Source organism: Rousettus aegyptiacus, unplaced genomic scaffold, assembly GCF_014176215.1.
Source record: "Rousettus aegyptiacus isolate mRouAeg1 unplaced genomic scaffold, mRouAeg1.p scaffold_m13_p_6, whole genome shotgun sequence".
NCBI lineage: Eukaryota > Metazoa > Chordata > Mammalia > Chiroptera > Pteropodidae > Rousettus > Rousettus aegyptiacus.
In genome coordinates, this window is record NW_023416309.1 from 85,538,822 (window position 1) to 85,554,412 (window position 15,591).

At 36.5% G+C, this 15,591-nt stretch overlaps 1 protein-coding gene across 13 annotated transcripts in view; it reads left to right on the top strand.

Annotated features, from left to right (window-relative positions):
- Positions 1-15,591, top strand: part of SYNRG (synergin gamma) — a 68,930-nt gene that overhangs the window by 37,249 nt on the left and 16,090 nt on the right. For 9 of the 13 annotated variants that reach the window (XM_016131402.2, XM_036222221.1, XM_036222223.1 and 6 more), the window contains 5 exons: positions 2,088-3,035; positions 11,740-12,333; positions 13,428-13,591; positions 14,404-14,457; positions 14,944-15,040. In XM_016131402.2, the coding sequence (XP_015986888.2) occupies positions 2,088-3,035; positions 11,740-12,333; positions 13,428-13,591; positions 14,404-14,457; positions 14,944-15,040 (1,857 nt within the window). The remainder of the gene's footprint in view (positions 1-2,087; positions 3,036-11,739; positions 12,334-13,427; positions 13,592-14,403; positions 14,458-14,943; positions 15,041-15,591) is intronic. The other 4 variants (XM_036222222.1, XM_036222225.1, XM_036222224.1 and 1 more) reach the window with 2 other exon arrangements.

Consider the following 15,591-nt stretch of genomic DNA (forward strand, 5'->3'; position numbering starts at 1 on the left):
CTTAATTTCATCAAAGTTTGTTAGTATCTTAGAATTCATGTTGAATCTTATAGTATCATGTTCAAAGCTGCGAGTTTGTTAAGTTACTAAATGACAGAGTTTAATAATATTTCATTTTTTGTACCCCTACTGTTTAAACCATGAATTAAAGTCTATGAGAAAAATATTCTACATAGAGAAGTGCCACTTCTTATTGAAGTTTTAGTGAAAAGTAATCTCTTTTGAAATGCCTTTAGAGCCTAAAAAGTGGCAATTAGGGAAACTTATGAAGTTTCGGAAGCTGACAGAAGAACTGTCTATGAAGTAATATGCTTATTGTACCTCCCGATATGCAAGCTTCAAATGACTGCAACTAAATTATTTGCCCAAAAATTCCCTTTGTTTTTGAACTTGTAAACCTACCCATTTTTATTTCTTTTTAACCCTTTCACCCAGCTTACATTTCTAATGGAAAAGTTTACAATTCATCAGTAAGTTTAGTTTGCTGTGGTGATTTCAAAAAATAACAAAGCAAAACTTGTCAATTTCACAAATATTTCAAAGTAGCACATCAAAAATTTATGCTGTGACAAAATTGGCTGCTTATTTTCATTTACAGAAATAATACAAATATTATCAATGATATACTTGCCTAAAGTACTAAGGTGATTTTTTTTTTAAGTTTTAAATCTGCTTCTCCTGTCAATTTGTGAAATTGACTTTAGTTTTATTGATGGTACGTCTTACAAACATAAAATACAAGAATTCTGAATGCTTTCCTCTCTTTCTAAAATTTCCCTAAGAATGTTAAATAGGTTTCTCTGTGTTGATGACTTATGCTGGTAAATTATAGTGAAGTATCTCAGATTAGGAGGAACAGTCAGTCAGCTTCCATTGTTTTCCGCGTTTATTTCATATGATACATCAATGTATGTATCATGTTACAAGCACAATATTTTTAAAAGCCCATATTGTTTTCATAACAATTTTAATTTACAATTTTAAGTACATTTTTGTAGTTCATAAAGGAAGACCTTTGGACACCATTAGAAAACTGAGCTCATCTACATCCTAACCTCATTCCTATGAACGATAACATTGCTATGATAATAAAGAATAAAAAACCTAATAAGAATCATGGTTCCAGATTTTTCTCAGCATCTTAACTGAGTCTATTTAATTATTTATGAGAACTACATTAGTACTTATTTTCTTTGCCTAAAATATTAATTAAAAAATTCTGTCAGTAACCTCGTCCTAAGAGTAGAACAATAAATGCTAAAATTTAAATCATTTCCTTTGGAAATTTTAATAATAGAGTTGGTATTTATTCAAATCCTTTTTTTAATTTTAATAAGAATAAGCTCATTGGTACAATAAGATGGCCAATTTCAAGATAAACCCAAGTATTTACAGATTTTTTTTCTGTGAGATTCAGTTTATTTGTTGGAGAGTACAGGGAGAAGCGGCTTTACAATGTGCCATTGGCCAGAGTGCTTTGCAAATAAGTAGATACCTTTTCAAAACTTATCATCGAAGTTGCCTTCAAATTAATGCCTCCATATACTTGAGCAAGACCACAGTATCTGATGATATGCTTAACCTGCCTAGTTGAGCAAAGTATTGTACATCCTAAATATTAGACTTTTCATAATACTTTATTGGTACCTGTGATATATTTTTCCTGCTTGAACACCATGTAATACATTTTATCCTTAAAGGGCCACTGTTTTAATATGTCTCTCTTCAGTAACCTCCAGCACTGATTTTTTATTCTATTGTACACTCGGATGGTTAGCCATATTGAGAAAAAGTCTTCAGAGCAATGTTTTTGGATCTGGCACCAAGAGACATATCACACTAAAGGAGCAAATGAAAAATGATAAGTGCTCTCAGTTTGATTTTTATTTATTTCCACATGATTAGCCTTCAATGTGGAAACAAATATGTAGTTTCTAAAAGAATATTTGGTAGGGTTTAAACCGTGGTTAAATGATATCAAGCCAGTGAAGGAAATCTATGAAAGTATGCTTGTCATTTAATATGCTATGCATCATGTGGTTTTCAGCTCAGCATTCTTATATATTTGGTTGTGTTTTTTCTTTCAGGAGAAAACTTTGCAGAATTCAGATCTGCAGGAACCGATGATGGTTTCACCGATTTTAAAACTGCCGATAGTGTATCACCACTAGAGCCACCATCAAAAGACAAAACTTTTCCAGCAGCCTTCCCCTCAGGAGCTATACAACAGAAACAACAAACACAAGTGAAAAATCCTCTGAACTTAGCAGACTTAGATATGTTTTCCTCAGTTAATTGCAGCAGCGAGAAACCATTATCTTTCCCAGCTGCATTTAGTGCATCAAAATCTGTTTCTACACGACCACAGTCAACAGGATCTGCTGCAGCTGCAACAGCATTGGCATCAACTAAATCTTCTAGTCTGGCTGATGAGTTTGGAGAATTCAACCTTTTTGGGGAATATTCTAGTCCAGCATCTGTTGGGGAGCAGGATGACTTTGCAGATTTTATGGCTTTCAGTAACAGCTCTGTTTCATCTGAGCAAAAGTCAAATGATAAATATGATGCTCTTAAAGAGGAAACTAGTCCTGTTCCTTTAACCAGCAGCTCGAGCAGCGCACTGAAAACTGGACAAAACTCAGCTTCTGCATCTACCAAATACGATGTCTTCAAACATCTTTCCCTGGAAGGATCTGGACTGGGTGTTGAGGAACTGAAAGATAACACTCCTTCAGGAAAAAGCGATGACGATTTTGCCGACTTCCACTCCAATAAGTTTTCTTCCATGAACTTGGACAAATCCCTGGGAGAGAAAGCAGTGACTTTCAGACCCACCAAAGAAGACTCTGCTTCAGTGAAGTCCTTGGATCTCCCTTCCATTGGTGGCAGCAGTGTCGGCAAGGAGGACTCTGAAGACGCACTCTCTGTTCAGTTTGACATGAAACTGGCTGATGTGGGAGGAGATCTTAAACATGTCATGTCTGATAGCTCTTTGGATTTACCAACAGTTAGTGGCCAGCATCCTCCTGCCGCAGGTGAGGAATTGGTGAGATTGCTCTGGTGATGGTGATGTAGATTTCAAAGATGATTCTGTGGGTGTCGATTTACAGAAGAGTAGGGCTCTGGCTCTTAACTTTTATGAACTTTTAATAACCTCTTTGTTGCCAGTCCCCTTAAAGCAGTGTTAAATTTGATTCTATGTATATTGGGATGGAAGGATACCATGAATACTAAGGAACTCAGATCGGATAGCTAAAATATTTTTATTTTTCAAATCTAACACCAACTAGGTGTTAGAGGCATATAAAAATTCACTGCTAAATGAACAGCACATTCTGGCGAAATTTTATAGATTTTTGCAGTGTTAGTGATGTTCCTCCATTTTTTTGAGTGAGGTCACCATTTCCCTCTCCTTTTTTCTTCTCTTGGCTATATTTGGCAGCTGCCAGTATAGTATTGTTTGGTTTACAGAAACTGACTGTTGTTGGGTCAAGCAAGTAAAAATGACTAGCCAGTTGTATGGCAGTTTGCCTCGTCCCTAAAAGAGAAGAAGAGGGAAAGAGCTTGTGTATGGATGTCCTGTGGGCCAGGGTCTGGCAAGGAGGAGGGCATGAGTTGTCAGTGGAATTCAGGTACGGTTTTTAGTGTTATCTCTATTACTGGAAGTATTAAAGTATAACAAATCTGTAGATGGTAGAATAGGGTAACTATTCACTTTCTCGTAAAATGTTTGAGAACATCTTATAAGGGAGCCCTCTTAAAATTCTTTATGGAGTTACATGTAGCAGTTTATTCTCTAGTTTAACTCCTCGTCGTAAAAACTAGATTCCCAAGTGTCCTAGTTTTTATTTATTTTTTTTGTTATTTGATATGTATATAGAAAGATAAACCTATTTTGTGGCCTTTAATAACAAATATCTCAGTATTACTCTAGAAAATTTATTACGCATATGAAGGGTTTATTGTTTTTTAAACCAGAGAGGGACGCATCACACACTTCTAAGTTTACAGATTCAGGCAGAAATTGTAAAGTATTATGACGTTTGCATATCTCAGATTGGTAAGTCAGAAAACAAAGTCGCGTCCATCCTTTGGCCATTGACGTGCTGAAGGAGTCCTTAAACAGGGTGCTGAGTGAGGAGCAGCTGTCAGAGACTGTGTTTCACCTTGCTACTTGCTTAGGCGTTTTCCAGGTGTGGTGGGCTGTCTGCAGAGCTCCTTGTGCCCTTGTCTACTTCCTTGTTTTGTCTTTTTCCTCAAATGTTTTTTTTTTCCATTTTCTTTTCTTTTTTGCTGCTGTTTGTTTGATAGTGATGTCGTTTCTTTTTTGTATGAGCTGCTTGAGCCACAGCAGTTGGTTGCAAAGTGCTCCATTTTTCTGAACAACAATATTTGATTTTTATTTTCAAATCTCATAACAAGTAAACTAGCCTTTGGACTTGAAATTATTAATTAAAAGCTATTTTTCTGAAAGTGAATCTATATTCGTTCACAGTGCCAAGCTAGATGTCTTTATGAGATGAGTCTGATCTGGGTTTGGGATGCCTTCACCCCGTCCCCATTTTATTTGGGAAAGGGGGGTTGGTTTTTTGACTGAGTTTGTTCTGATTGACCTGTTAAAATAATCTGCTGTGCCCATGTTCTTTTATGTATGTTTGGAACATTTCCAGCCTTGGAACCTGTAATGTTCAAGCCAAGTTTCTTCAGTTTGAGGATATTCTCAAAGCAGATTGTTTCCTCCTTTTGATCTGTAAACCTTCTGCCAGAAAGGAGCAGTATCCCTTTAGAGCGGTTGTTAAAAGGGGTTGAGGCTAACCAATAAGCTATATTGTTGTTGAGCAAAACTGCTGCATAAATGTATTGTAGAGGGTAAATGCCAGGGACTTCTTTAAGGCAATGTGGTTTACCTTATCCTCACGTTGACCACAGTATCTCTTGCTCTCTTAGTTTGCAGGTTAAAGGTACTTCTTGTTGGGGAAATTAGAAGTGGGCTAATGAAGAGAGAATAAAACCAGTAGACTCCTATCTCTGGACCTTAATCCTATTTAGAAACCCTAACTTAACTCTGAAGGGGATACTGTCTCTTTTAACTCTGCTATAATTCTTTGTATGGAAGGTAGATAATACTAATAATGTTGCCTGATTTTGCTGCATATTATTACATTTAACCCTTTGAGCCTTTGCTGCATATAATTTCAACTAGGCTGCTTTTGTTCCCCCACTAAATTTAATCTGTCTGGCACTGAAGCATCTTGATGTGCAGTCATAAGATCATCTGGTTTTGTTGGCAGCAAGAGCTTACCCTCATTTGTGACACTCAAAGGGTTAGCAAGATTTCTGTAGCCACCTACCTACCTACCTGTAAAGTAGCTCTTCTTCGACATTGAAAATCTTTGTATTTTAATCAGTGCCCCACCACCACCACCTTTTTTGGCTGCTTTTCTGATGTCTTTTTTTCAATTTAGACATTTTCTGTGTGAATGTGCCTTTTTGAACTTGCTTTGGTATATCCCTCTGCAAATACTGATCTGCATGCTTATGCTGATGACTTCTTTTCCAGCTCTTCTGTACTACTCTCTTTTGTGATCTGTAAGTCCTATGTTAATAAATCATTCTTTGGCATATTTTGAAAGTGTGGGGATGTGTGTAATTTGTACTTTTTCAGGGTTAGACCAAAGAAATACCTGTTTCATATCAAGTTTAAAGCAATAGCATCTCCTGTGATTAGAGGGTTTTTCCTTTTTGTCTGTTTTGTTTCCTCCAATACCTTTCTCCTAAGAAAGTATTGGTACATTTTAGCCTTTTCCCCTTATAATTCCACTGATAAAAGTTTTTAACATGGCACTGGGTCGAAATAGAACTTTAAATATTTTTTTAAAGTATAAACTTTACACTATTTTACATATTAGAAAGAAAATTTGCTGCGTTCTTTTAATGAAGAAACGGAGTAGATTTTATTGATTAGTAAGGCTCACTGAGCCCATCTCCACTAGGAGTTACACTGTGAAGAGATGGGGAAAACGAGGGAGCATCCTTGAGTACTTGGGGAAGGGGGACACATCTGTTAATAACTAGATAGCTATAGATTTAATTTTAAATAAACTATCTAATGGTATCGAGATGGACCTCTGAGCACAGTTAATGTAAACTGATAATTTAAATTGACAATCTCTGTAATGGAAAGTGTTCATTGTTGATACCAGGAAGTCTTTAGGACTAAAATTGATTTGGATTTGAAATGGGGTACTCCATCCTCTAATTATAGAGCCAAATTATCTTTCCAACTTCAGAATGTATTATGAAGCCACCCTCAGTTGTTTTTGACTTAGTCCATAAAGCAAGTTCTTAAAATGAATTTAAGGGATGTCTTGGACAAAGGAAGATTTAAATATTTTCATTTTGAGGAAAACGATTCTAGAAGATCCACAAAAGTTAGCAGCAAGAGTATGCCAAATTTCAAAAATATTTTTTTTTCCACTTTACAGTATAATAATAGCAAAAACCCTTGGGAATATTACTGTTTACAGATCAGAAACCCAAGGCCAATACAAACCTTAGAAAACACGGTTGTTTCCATGGTTTAAATTTTTTTCTTATGATTTGAGGCTTTAGTTCTTTGTTCTTTTTTAAAATTTGAGTCAGACAAGACATTAAACCATTGTAGATGAGGATTTTGAATAGCGTTCCTGAGAGATCACTTATAGTATCTGAAATATGCCATTTGAGAGAGAAAAAAAGTCGTGCATTGGGGTTTAGAGTCACTCTGAGGAAAGCTGAGTCTGCCATTCAAAATACCATGTTTTCCAGAGCATAATGCTATGGAAAGTTGAATAATACTTGGTTTCAGAAACCTTGTATGCTGCTAACTAATTTGGAAGAAAGAGATCTTGGTGTAGACTCTATCTAATGATAATACCAGCTGCCTTTCATTTAGGATTTTTTTGGTGTGTGTGTGTGCCATATATAAAACCAATCTTGTGATAGCTTTAGCTAAGGAATTCCTTTGTCAGTGGAATCACCTAATACTAGGTTGATCCATCTGGGACTGCCATTATTTTAATTCCTTTCTGAATTTTTCTGAGCAGCCTGCAGAAAAAGACTGAATATAACTGTGCATAAAACATAATCACAGTCACAAATTGAACAATTAATGTTTCTGGAGTAACATTTACTTTTTAGGGAGGAATTTTTAATACTATAATGTAAACTTTCAATAGAGACTTGAACTCTATGCTATAGGTTCAAACAAACAAAATATTATGTTTTGTTAATCCCGATACCAAGTAGAGTAAGATATGGTTAGTACTTGACTTCATACATCAGTGCCTGAGAAATTATACAAATGTATTTATATTCTACCGTCACTCTCTTATTCAAATTTAAATCCCTGACAATTTTTAAAAGCAGCAAATGAACATGAAGAGGACACTGGGAATATCAAAGAAGCTAGGCTAAATCCTAAAATAACTCAAAGAATCAAATTATTCTTAAAGGACTGCTTCTAGCTTTGTTTTTCCATTAGTTGAATATTTTTGATAAGTTGTTTTGGAAAATGCTGGCCCAGTAGCTTTTGAGGGTCATATGCATTGGAGGGTGTCCTGGGTACTACCCTCTCCCTGGCATAGCCATCTTCTGTGCTCATCTGGTATTGGTTTTGATGAAATTTTTAATGATGACCATGAGCAGACTGATTATATATCCTGACACCATTTCTTGGCCCTCCATCCTCCTCTGACTTAAACTGATCCGCAGGATTGCCACTTTTTAAAAACTGAACTTAAAGCACTGACACAAACCTGCATGTGTGTACAGATAGCATGTATAGCGTCTAAACCATTGATTTATACGAGTCAGTACAAATGAAGAATGGGAGGTTTCTCTGCAGGTTAGAAAACACTGGAAGGCAATTATACAGCAGCATTTTATAGCCTGTCATACTTCCATTGTGATCACTTTCATTCCTATTTTTTTCAACAACACACATCACGGTACTTGAGACTTACGGGACACAGTCAGACCAGGTTTAATAATTATTAGGGAATGTGAATATGACTGATCTCAGGGGTGGAAAGAAATTGAAAGGTATAAATATTTCATGGTTTGCTTTGGTAAATGAAGTTTGAATTAAATCAGTATTGGAAATTAAGATATTTAATTTTTAAAGACTCTTCCTCAGTCCATTGAACATTTTTATTGCTATATAAAACACTGGGGAATAGTGGAATTTGTGCAAGTATCTCCTTCTTTTCCAAACCCCTTTCTCAAAAGTCAGTAATTCTTAATCACCTGGGCATATGCTTACAGCTTTAGAAAATATCCATGGGAATTGATATGGCCTTCCATGTCCTGTAATGGCAGCTCACATCCTTTGTTCCAAGAAATGCCTTGTTTTCATGTACAACATCTGTTCAGAAAGGATTTAAATAGAGGTTATGGAAGAGACTGTGATAGGGTTACTTGCTAGCATAAGCAAGAAATCCATGTTGTGATTTGAGATCCAGGATGAAAAGCAGGTTGTATAGTTTATTCCTTTGGCCTTTGTAATAGGACATTCCTGGTTGCAAACAAATACGTGTATTAAAGCACACAATTTGGCACATTATCTGTGTGCAATTGCAGTTCAGCCTAGCACAGCCTCAGAGGTCTCTAATAGAATTGGAAGTAGAGTGGTGAGTCTCTATTCATTTTATTGCACCCATTCACTGTTTTCTTTTTCCTTTCTCAAGAGCAATTTTCAGAATTCAGCTATCAAATTGAAAACCCATCCGTAGTAACTTCAGTGATTACAAAATAAAATGTGGGTTATTCCATATTATTTTTCCAGATAGGGCTTTTATCACTTACGTTGTAGGTTTTACAGAATCTTTAATATTTTTAGGAACATTGTACGATAATACATATAATTTGACTGCTTAGAAAATGTAGAACTGTTAACATGGAAAATGAGGAATTTTCTTGATTTAGCTTATCCTCAGGGAACTGATATACCATATTTTCTTAGAAAATGGCTTACTAATATTCACCATGCCAAGAAATACTACTGTTTTTATATTGTTTGTAAATGCTAAGTTTTAGGAATATAATGTTCTCACATTCCTGTGTAATATTAGTTTTATGTGTTCAAATGAATTGCACTTTAGTAAATTATTTTTTTACACTGCAGTAGCCAATAAATAAGCAAAGTGAAATTTAAAAATCTACCTTGAGGCTTGATGTTAGTATATCCTACATATTTACTCTTTATTATTTTTTTTTAAGTATAAAATATTTTAAGCCTTTTATTTGATTTTTTAGTTTTTCACTTGGTTATTTCTGTGAGTTACTCCAAAAGGCAAATTTTTATGCTTATATTTGTACTAAAAGTAAGATTTGTAAAAGACCTCTAGTATTATAAAAATACTTCTTCAACTAAGATAATCCCTTAGTATAATAATGTCTTTTACCTGATTATATATACTACAACGATTTCTGTTGTTTTTTTAAATTTGCTTGCTTTTTTTTTCTTGTTGCATAATTACACAAAAGGGTCTTTTTATTACCATAGAAGTTTAGTCGTGATGTTGAAATTAGAGCTTAATTTTTCATTAAATTTATCTTTGGTCTCCAGGAAAATTGCTACCCTTTTAGTAGATTCTGGGAGCAGTTTATAATATAGCTTTCCTTAAAGAGCTTTCTAGTAGTCTAATACTAAAAATCCAAACTGAAATATTCTTCTGAATATACCCCTGAAAGACTAGTCTTGTGTTTAACTGCATCTGTCTCCTAATTGAATTTCATCTCATTTGAGGCAGGGTGCCTTCTGATTCCTTTAAGTTGGAGGGAAAACTAAACACCACAGCCAGAGAGTAAGAAAGCGTTTTGCCTAAAGTCTTGTTTTATTCATTCTAAACTATATGTTTTCCACCCAAATATTTTTTCCCTTCTGTTTAATAAGCCAAAATTTGAAGGGTATTATTTATATTACAGAATTTTAAAATGTACTATTGTTCTGCACGTTATCTGTTTTTTCAGTGGTTGGCCTTTTTGTACATCTAAGGTTTTTCACTTTTATTATTAATTTAGTACCCTTTTCCTAATAGGGTTGAGAGAGGTAGAGGGAGAGATAAAGGAAGAAAGTAGGAAATGAGGGAGGAAGGAAGGATGAAAAAGAAACAGGAAGAAAAAGCAAGAATGAATACTGTTAGAAGAGCTATGGAAATGTCAGGAGTCCCTTAACTGTCATAAACTATGCAGTATTGCTGTGAAAGAAAGACACAATGACTCAGTATTGGTTCACCTATTAGTTATGAAAATCTGGGTCACAGAACTTTTGAGAATTTCCCTGTAAACCATGTTTGTGGTCGTCAGAGAGGGAGTCTTTTATTTGGCCTTCTTGCCTCAGATACAATGACTAAAATGAAACTAAACACATGTCAGCCAGACTGAATGGACAGTGCTGCCAAAAAGGTGGCTTCTCTACATGCTGTCATGCACAGAGTTATTCAGCCCCAGCTGGTTTTGCTTTTTGAAATGGGCAAGAAAGTTTCCCTAGTAAGACCACTAAAATGATGATATTTCATTTTTGCTTTGAATTAATTTCATTTTCGGCCCTAAAGGAGCAACTAAATGTCCAGTTGAAGCTGGTGGCAGCTCTGTTGTACAAATATCGCTATTCTGTATTGCTCACTGGATTGGATACTTTACACACATTATCAGTTAATCTTCACAACACAGCCTTTCCAAGTACATGGCCTTCTCCTCATCTTACAGATAAGCAAACAAAGGTCAAAAAATGTTAAGTAGCTTGCCTAGTGTCACACAAGTAGTAAGTGGCAGAGCTGGGAGTTGAATGCAGATCTATCTAAATCAAAAGCCTAAATTCTTTCTGCTGTTTTATGCTACCTCCTAAATTATTTAAACATATATTAAGGATGTAAAATGAGTCTTCTGCCCCAGCGTTTCCTTCTTCGTCATCATCATCTTCCTCCTCTTCCTCCTCCTCTTTCTCCTCTCCTTCCTCTTCCTTTTCTTCAAACGAGGGGCTGACACATACTTGAAAGAGAAACAGGATTCAGACCTTTGATTCTATTTTTTAGGGGCTAAAGTAGATTAGATTGATTTTTCTTTCCTCATACTCCATCACAGCAATATGACGTCCATATTGACCAAAATAACAACTAGGTAAGTAACTGTTTAATTAAAATCTTATATTTGGCCTTGCTTGAGACAGAAATTCCCAATAATTGATTTAAGTTTAGGTAACATTTTCACTTTAGTTTTGAGAAATTGTCAATTTTTAATTAGCTTTCATGTACATTTTATATGACCTTGTTTTAAAGGATCATTTTCCAACAAACTCAAGGTGAATGAGATGTTTTAAGCAGGAAATATTGTAATAAATACATTTTAAAGTTAAAAAGTGAACAGTTTATTAAACAGCCCTGTTCTCATACTGAAGAGTATATATACACATTGGTAAATGAACCTATCTTTTTTTTAGTAATTCTTATATCCACCCCCCCCCCCAAAAAAGACTCTTTGTAGCTAAATATAAATGTCAATTCAAAGCTAATGTGGATTTTTAAAGATCAGATTTTACAGCCCAACTCCTTTAATTTTAGTACAAGTTCTAAATTTAGTAAACTCCAACATAGTATAAAATTAATCAAATATGCTAGACCTTTTGCTTCTGTAGAGTTTAGGGCATTTTGCCTAAATCGTGAGCTTGCCTCTAATTGTGGGGTCTTATTTCCCTTTCAGATATAGAGGACTTAAAATATGCTGCTTTTGGAACCTGCGGTAGCAATTTTGCAGTGAGCACACTTACGAGCTTTGACTGGTCAGACAGGGATGATGCATCTCAGGGCAGAAAACTCTCTCCATTTGTCCTCTCAGCAGGAAGCAGATCCTCCTCAGCCGCCTCAGTTCTTCCAAAGAAAGAGACTTCATTTGGCAGCTCTGAAAACATCACCATGACATCTCTGTCCAAAGTCACAACCTTCGCAAGTGAAGATGCTCTTCAAGAGACTACCTTCCCAGCTTTTGCCAACTTGAAAAATGTGACTTCTCAGACCAGAGAGCAAAAGGACTATGAAAGCGGGGACTATCAAGAATTCACAAGACAGGACCTGCCTTCAAGTGAACAGAACCAAGAGGCCACATGTCCTAGCCCAGCTTCCAGCAGTGCTTCTCACGACACCCCCAAAGAGTGTTTAGATGACTTTGGAGAGTTTCAAAGTGAAAAGCCAAAAATCAGCAAATTTGACTTTTTAGTGGCCAATTCACAAAGCAAAATGAAATCCAGTGAAGAAATGATCAAAAGTGAGCTGGCAACCTTTGACCTTTCTGTTCAAGGTGAGTAGCTTTCAATGTAAATTTTACTGTCACGGTTTCTTCTACTGAGGCGTTAGATGTTCTTTCTTAGAATAAAAAAGTTGGTCCCCGCTTTAACAGGAATTAGATTTTCCAGTGTTTGAAACCCAGTCTATTACTGATAGCTGTTAAAAAACAAGGTTTCCCTGAGACTGAGCTGAAGTCAAGCCGTTATCCCTCAGATAACTGCTTTTGGGGCTGAGCACACAGTCTGTTGTTCATTAGCTGGTTTAGTCAGAGGTGTGCTATGTTAAATGAACCAGAGAAATGGATTTGATCCACTTGTGGGCAAGTTAGCTCTGCTCTTGTTCCCTGGCTACAGACTGTATTTTTTAATTCAGAGGCTGCCATGTGGCAGCTTTACATCTGGATCCAGTCTGCAGACTTGTTTGGACTGACCCAAAAAGATGGTTTATGAATGTACGAGGCAGTAACAAATATGTAAAAGTCCTGAGATTTCTAGATTACTAGCTTTTCTTAAGTAATATCTAGCAATACTAGGCCTGCATTCCCACCTTTTACAAATCAGCAGGAGCTGAGGAGCAATCCCCGCTCTAGTAGATGAGGTATTCTCTCCCCAGTGTCACAGTCCCTTCTACTTCCTATCTCCAGTTAACTTACTTCAGTCATTTACTTACCTATTCTCCGAAGGCATTCGAGTTTGCCCCCTCTGCTTTAAGCCTATTTTGACAGAAGGGATCGTTGATATCCATTAGATTGAGAGAGTATGTAGGAGATTGGTAGGACTCTATAAGTGATGACTGGAAAAGCAGTACAACTCGTATGCACTGATAGTTAGAAAGACACTAGTCCTTCAGACTTCAATGACTCTGTGTTTAAAATTATGATAAATCAGGGAAGAGTAATCAAGGAAGTGAAAGGCAGGAAATCCAAGCAGGAGAGAGCAATGGAAAGGATTCAACATATAGCTTGTCAGACAGAATGAATAAGTGTGGTGTTTCTGAATGCCTCATGGCATAAACATCTAAAGAAAGGGGTCATGTTAGCGAGGAAGAGCCTGTGCTTGAACTAAGCTGAGTAATCAAAACCTTTAACTGTGCCACCACTTCTCCCAGGATCGCATAAGAGGAGTTTGAGCCTTGGTGATAAAGAAATAAGCCGTTCTTCGCCTTCTCCGGCTTTGGAGCAGCCTTTCAGAGACCGTTCCAACACTCTGAGTGAGAAGCCTGCTCTGCCTGTCATCCGTGACAAGTACAAAGATCTGACAGGAGAGGTGGAGGTGAGCGAGGTAGTTTTCCACAGGGGGCAAGTAAAAGACCAGCTGGTCACTGAAGGCCCCAGAAAAAAAAAATGCAGCTTTCACGTGCGGACACAAGGGGCAGAGAGTCACAAGGCACTGGATATAAAATATGTAATTAAAATGTGAGAATGGTGACATTAGCCTTGGATGAAAATACCTCCCAGATGTGGCATCTACTGAAAGTAGTTAATAACCTTAAAACTGAAATTATTCGTGGGACTTCACAAGGAGGGATGTGTTTACGGGAATTCTTTTTGAGCACTTAGATTTTATGATTTTAGTGTATGTTAACACATGAAAATAGAAGAGAAAGGGAAATATTCTGGATCTTCTAGTGTTTATGTTTGCTGCATCTTAGTCCCATGCAGCTTTCCTCCTGCAGCCAACACTCTTAGCTCTCCTTCCCTCCCCTGTTGTCATACCATGTGCGCGAGCGTGCACACGCACACAGCATCTTAACTGGAAAGCTGGTGGTTTGATATGGCCTCTTGTGTTAGACCACCTGCGTGGTGAGTACCTTTGAAGAAATTTACACTAACTGTAGAAAAAATGAGGCAACAGGTGCAGACAGAAGCTGTTCCAAAACATTTCCCTCGAATTTACAAGTCATGTGCTTGGAAGTTACATTTATTAGTAATTTTAAATAGTCATTAATGGGTTCATAAGATAAACTGTGCTTGAACTAGAGTGATTCTAATAAAAAGGAAAGTCTTCCAGTGCTCTCTGAATTGACAGTTATAGAAGATTCCAGACTTGCCCTTTTAACCCAGTTCTTTTTATAAAATTCACAGGAGAATGAGAGATACGCATATGAGTGGCAGAGATGCCTGGGGAGTGCCCTAGATGTGAGTATGTCACCTTTGTGGCGTTTCACCCATATGTAAGTGCTGTCATGTGTCATTTTGCCTTCTCCTTCATTGATTTGAATGGACAGAAGCAAACTGGAAGAGAGCCAGCCCTACCTTGATGGCCTTCTGCAAAGTGAAGCTCTATGGAAAGTCGTATTTCTTAAGTGAAGCTTCTTTCACATTTTTAAAAGCACTGGGTCATTCATCTGTCACTGTGTTTAAGAAATAACAAAACAGTATCTGCCTAAATGAAAATATTTAAGCTAAAAAGAAACCCTGTCTTTTCTCTTCTGAATAAATGGGGGATTATTTCTTCCAGTTTAAAATTAAATTCTCAGATTTGTTTCAGTATAGTCATATACACACATCAGTTAGTCATGCTTCTTCAAACCTGGCTTTTCTAGAGGGTTTTCTAGTAATAGTAAATTGATTTGCAATGACTTTTCTTTATTATGTAAGGTGATGTGATTTTATTTCTTGTAGGTCATTAAGAAAGCGAATGATACCTTAAATGGAATCAGTAGTAGTTCTGTGTGCACAGAAGTAATTCAGTCAGCTCAAGGCATGGAATATCTATTAGGTATGTTCCTTTTTGTGTGTGTGTGTGTGTTCTTTGATATTTTTCTTATTCAAAGTCACGACACTTGGAAATATTTTCACTCTTCCCTTATGTTACGTAGTTTAATCTTGGTCTCTCAAGATACATATATATGACTTCACTAAGTAACATCTGCATTTGTAAATAAGACACCTAAGTCATAATCAGTAACAGCTGTTCGACTTAAGGTCTCTATGACCAAGTTTCCCAGTCCCTGTTATAACATAATAGCAACAACGTAAAATTACATCTGTTGCTGGTTTCTGGTTTATCAAAGAGTCCGAACTAGGTGAGGTATTAAAATGAAATCACTGGGTCTCCAATCCGTGCCTTACCATACTTTGTCCATTCTTCCTCTCTACCCCTTAATGACATTAAAGATATCTTAACTTCCTGATGACCTTCAGTGATTGGCCATCTTATTCCAGCTTGAAACCTCAATCTCTGTCTAATTCAATGTTCTTTCCCTCCCCAGGCTCAGGTGGCCAGACCTACGTACAGTGGATCCTAATCTTTTTCAGATCTTTACTCAA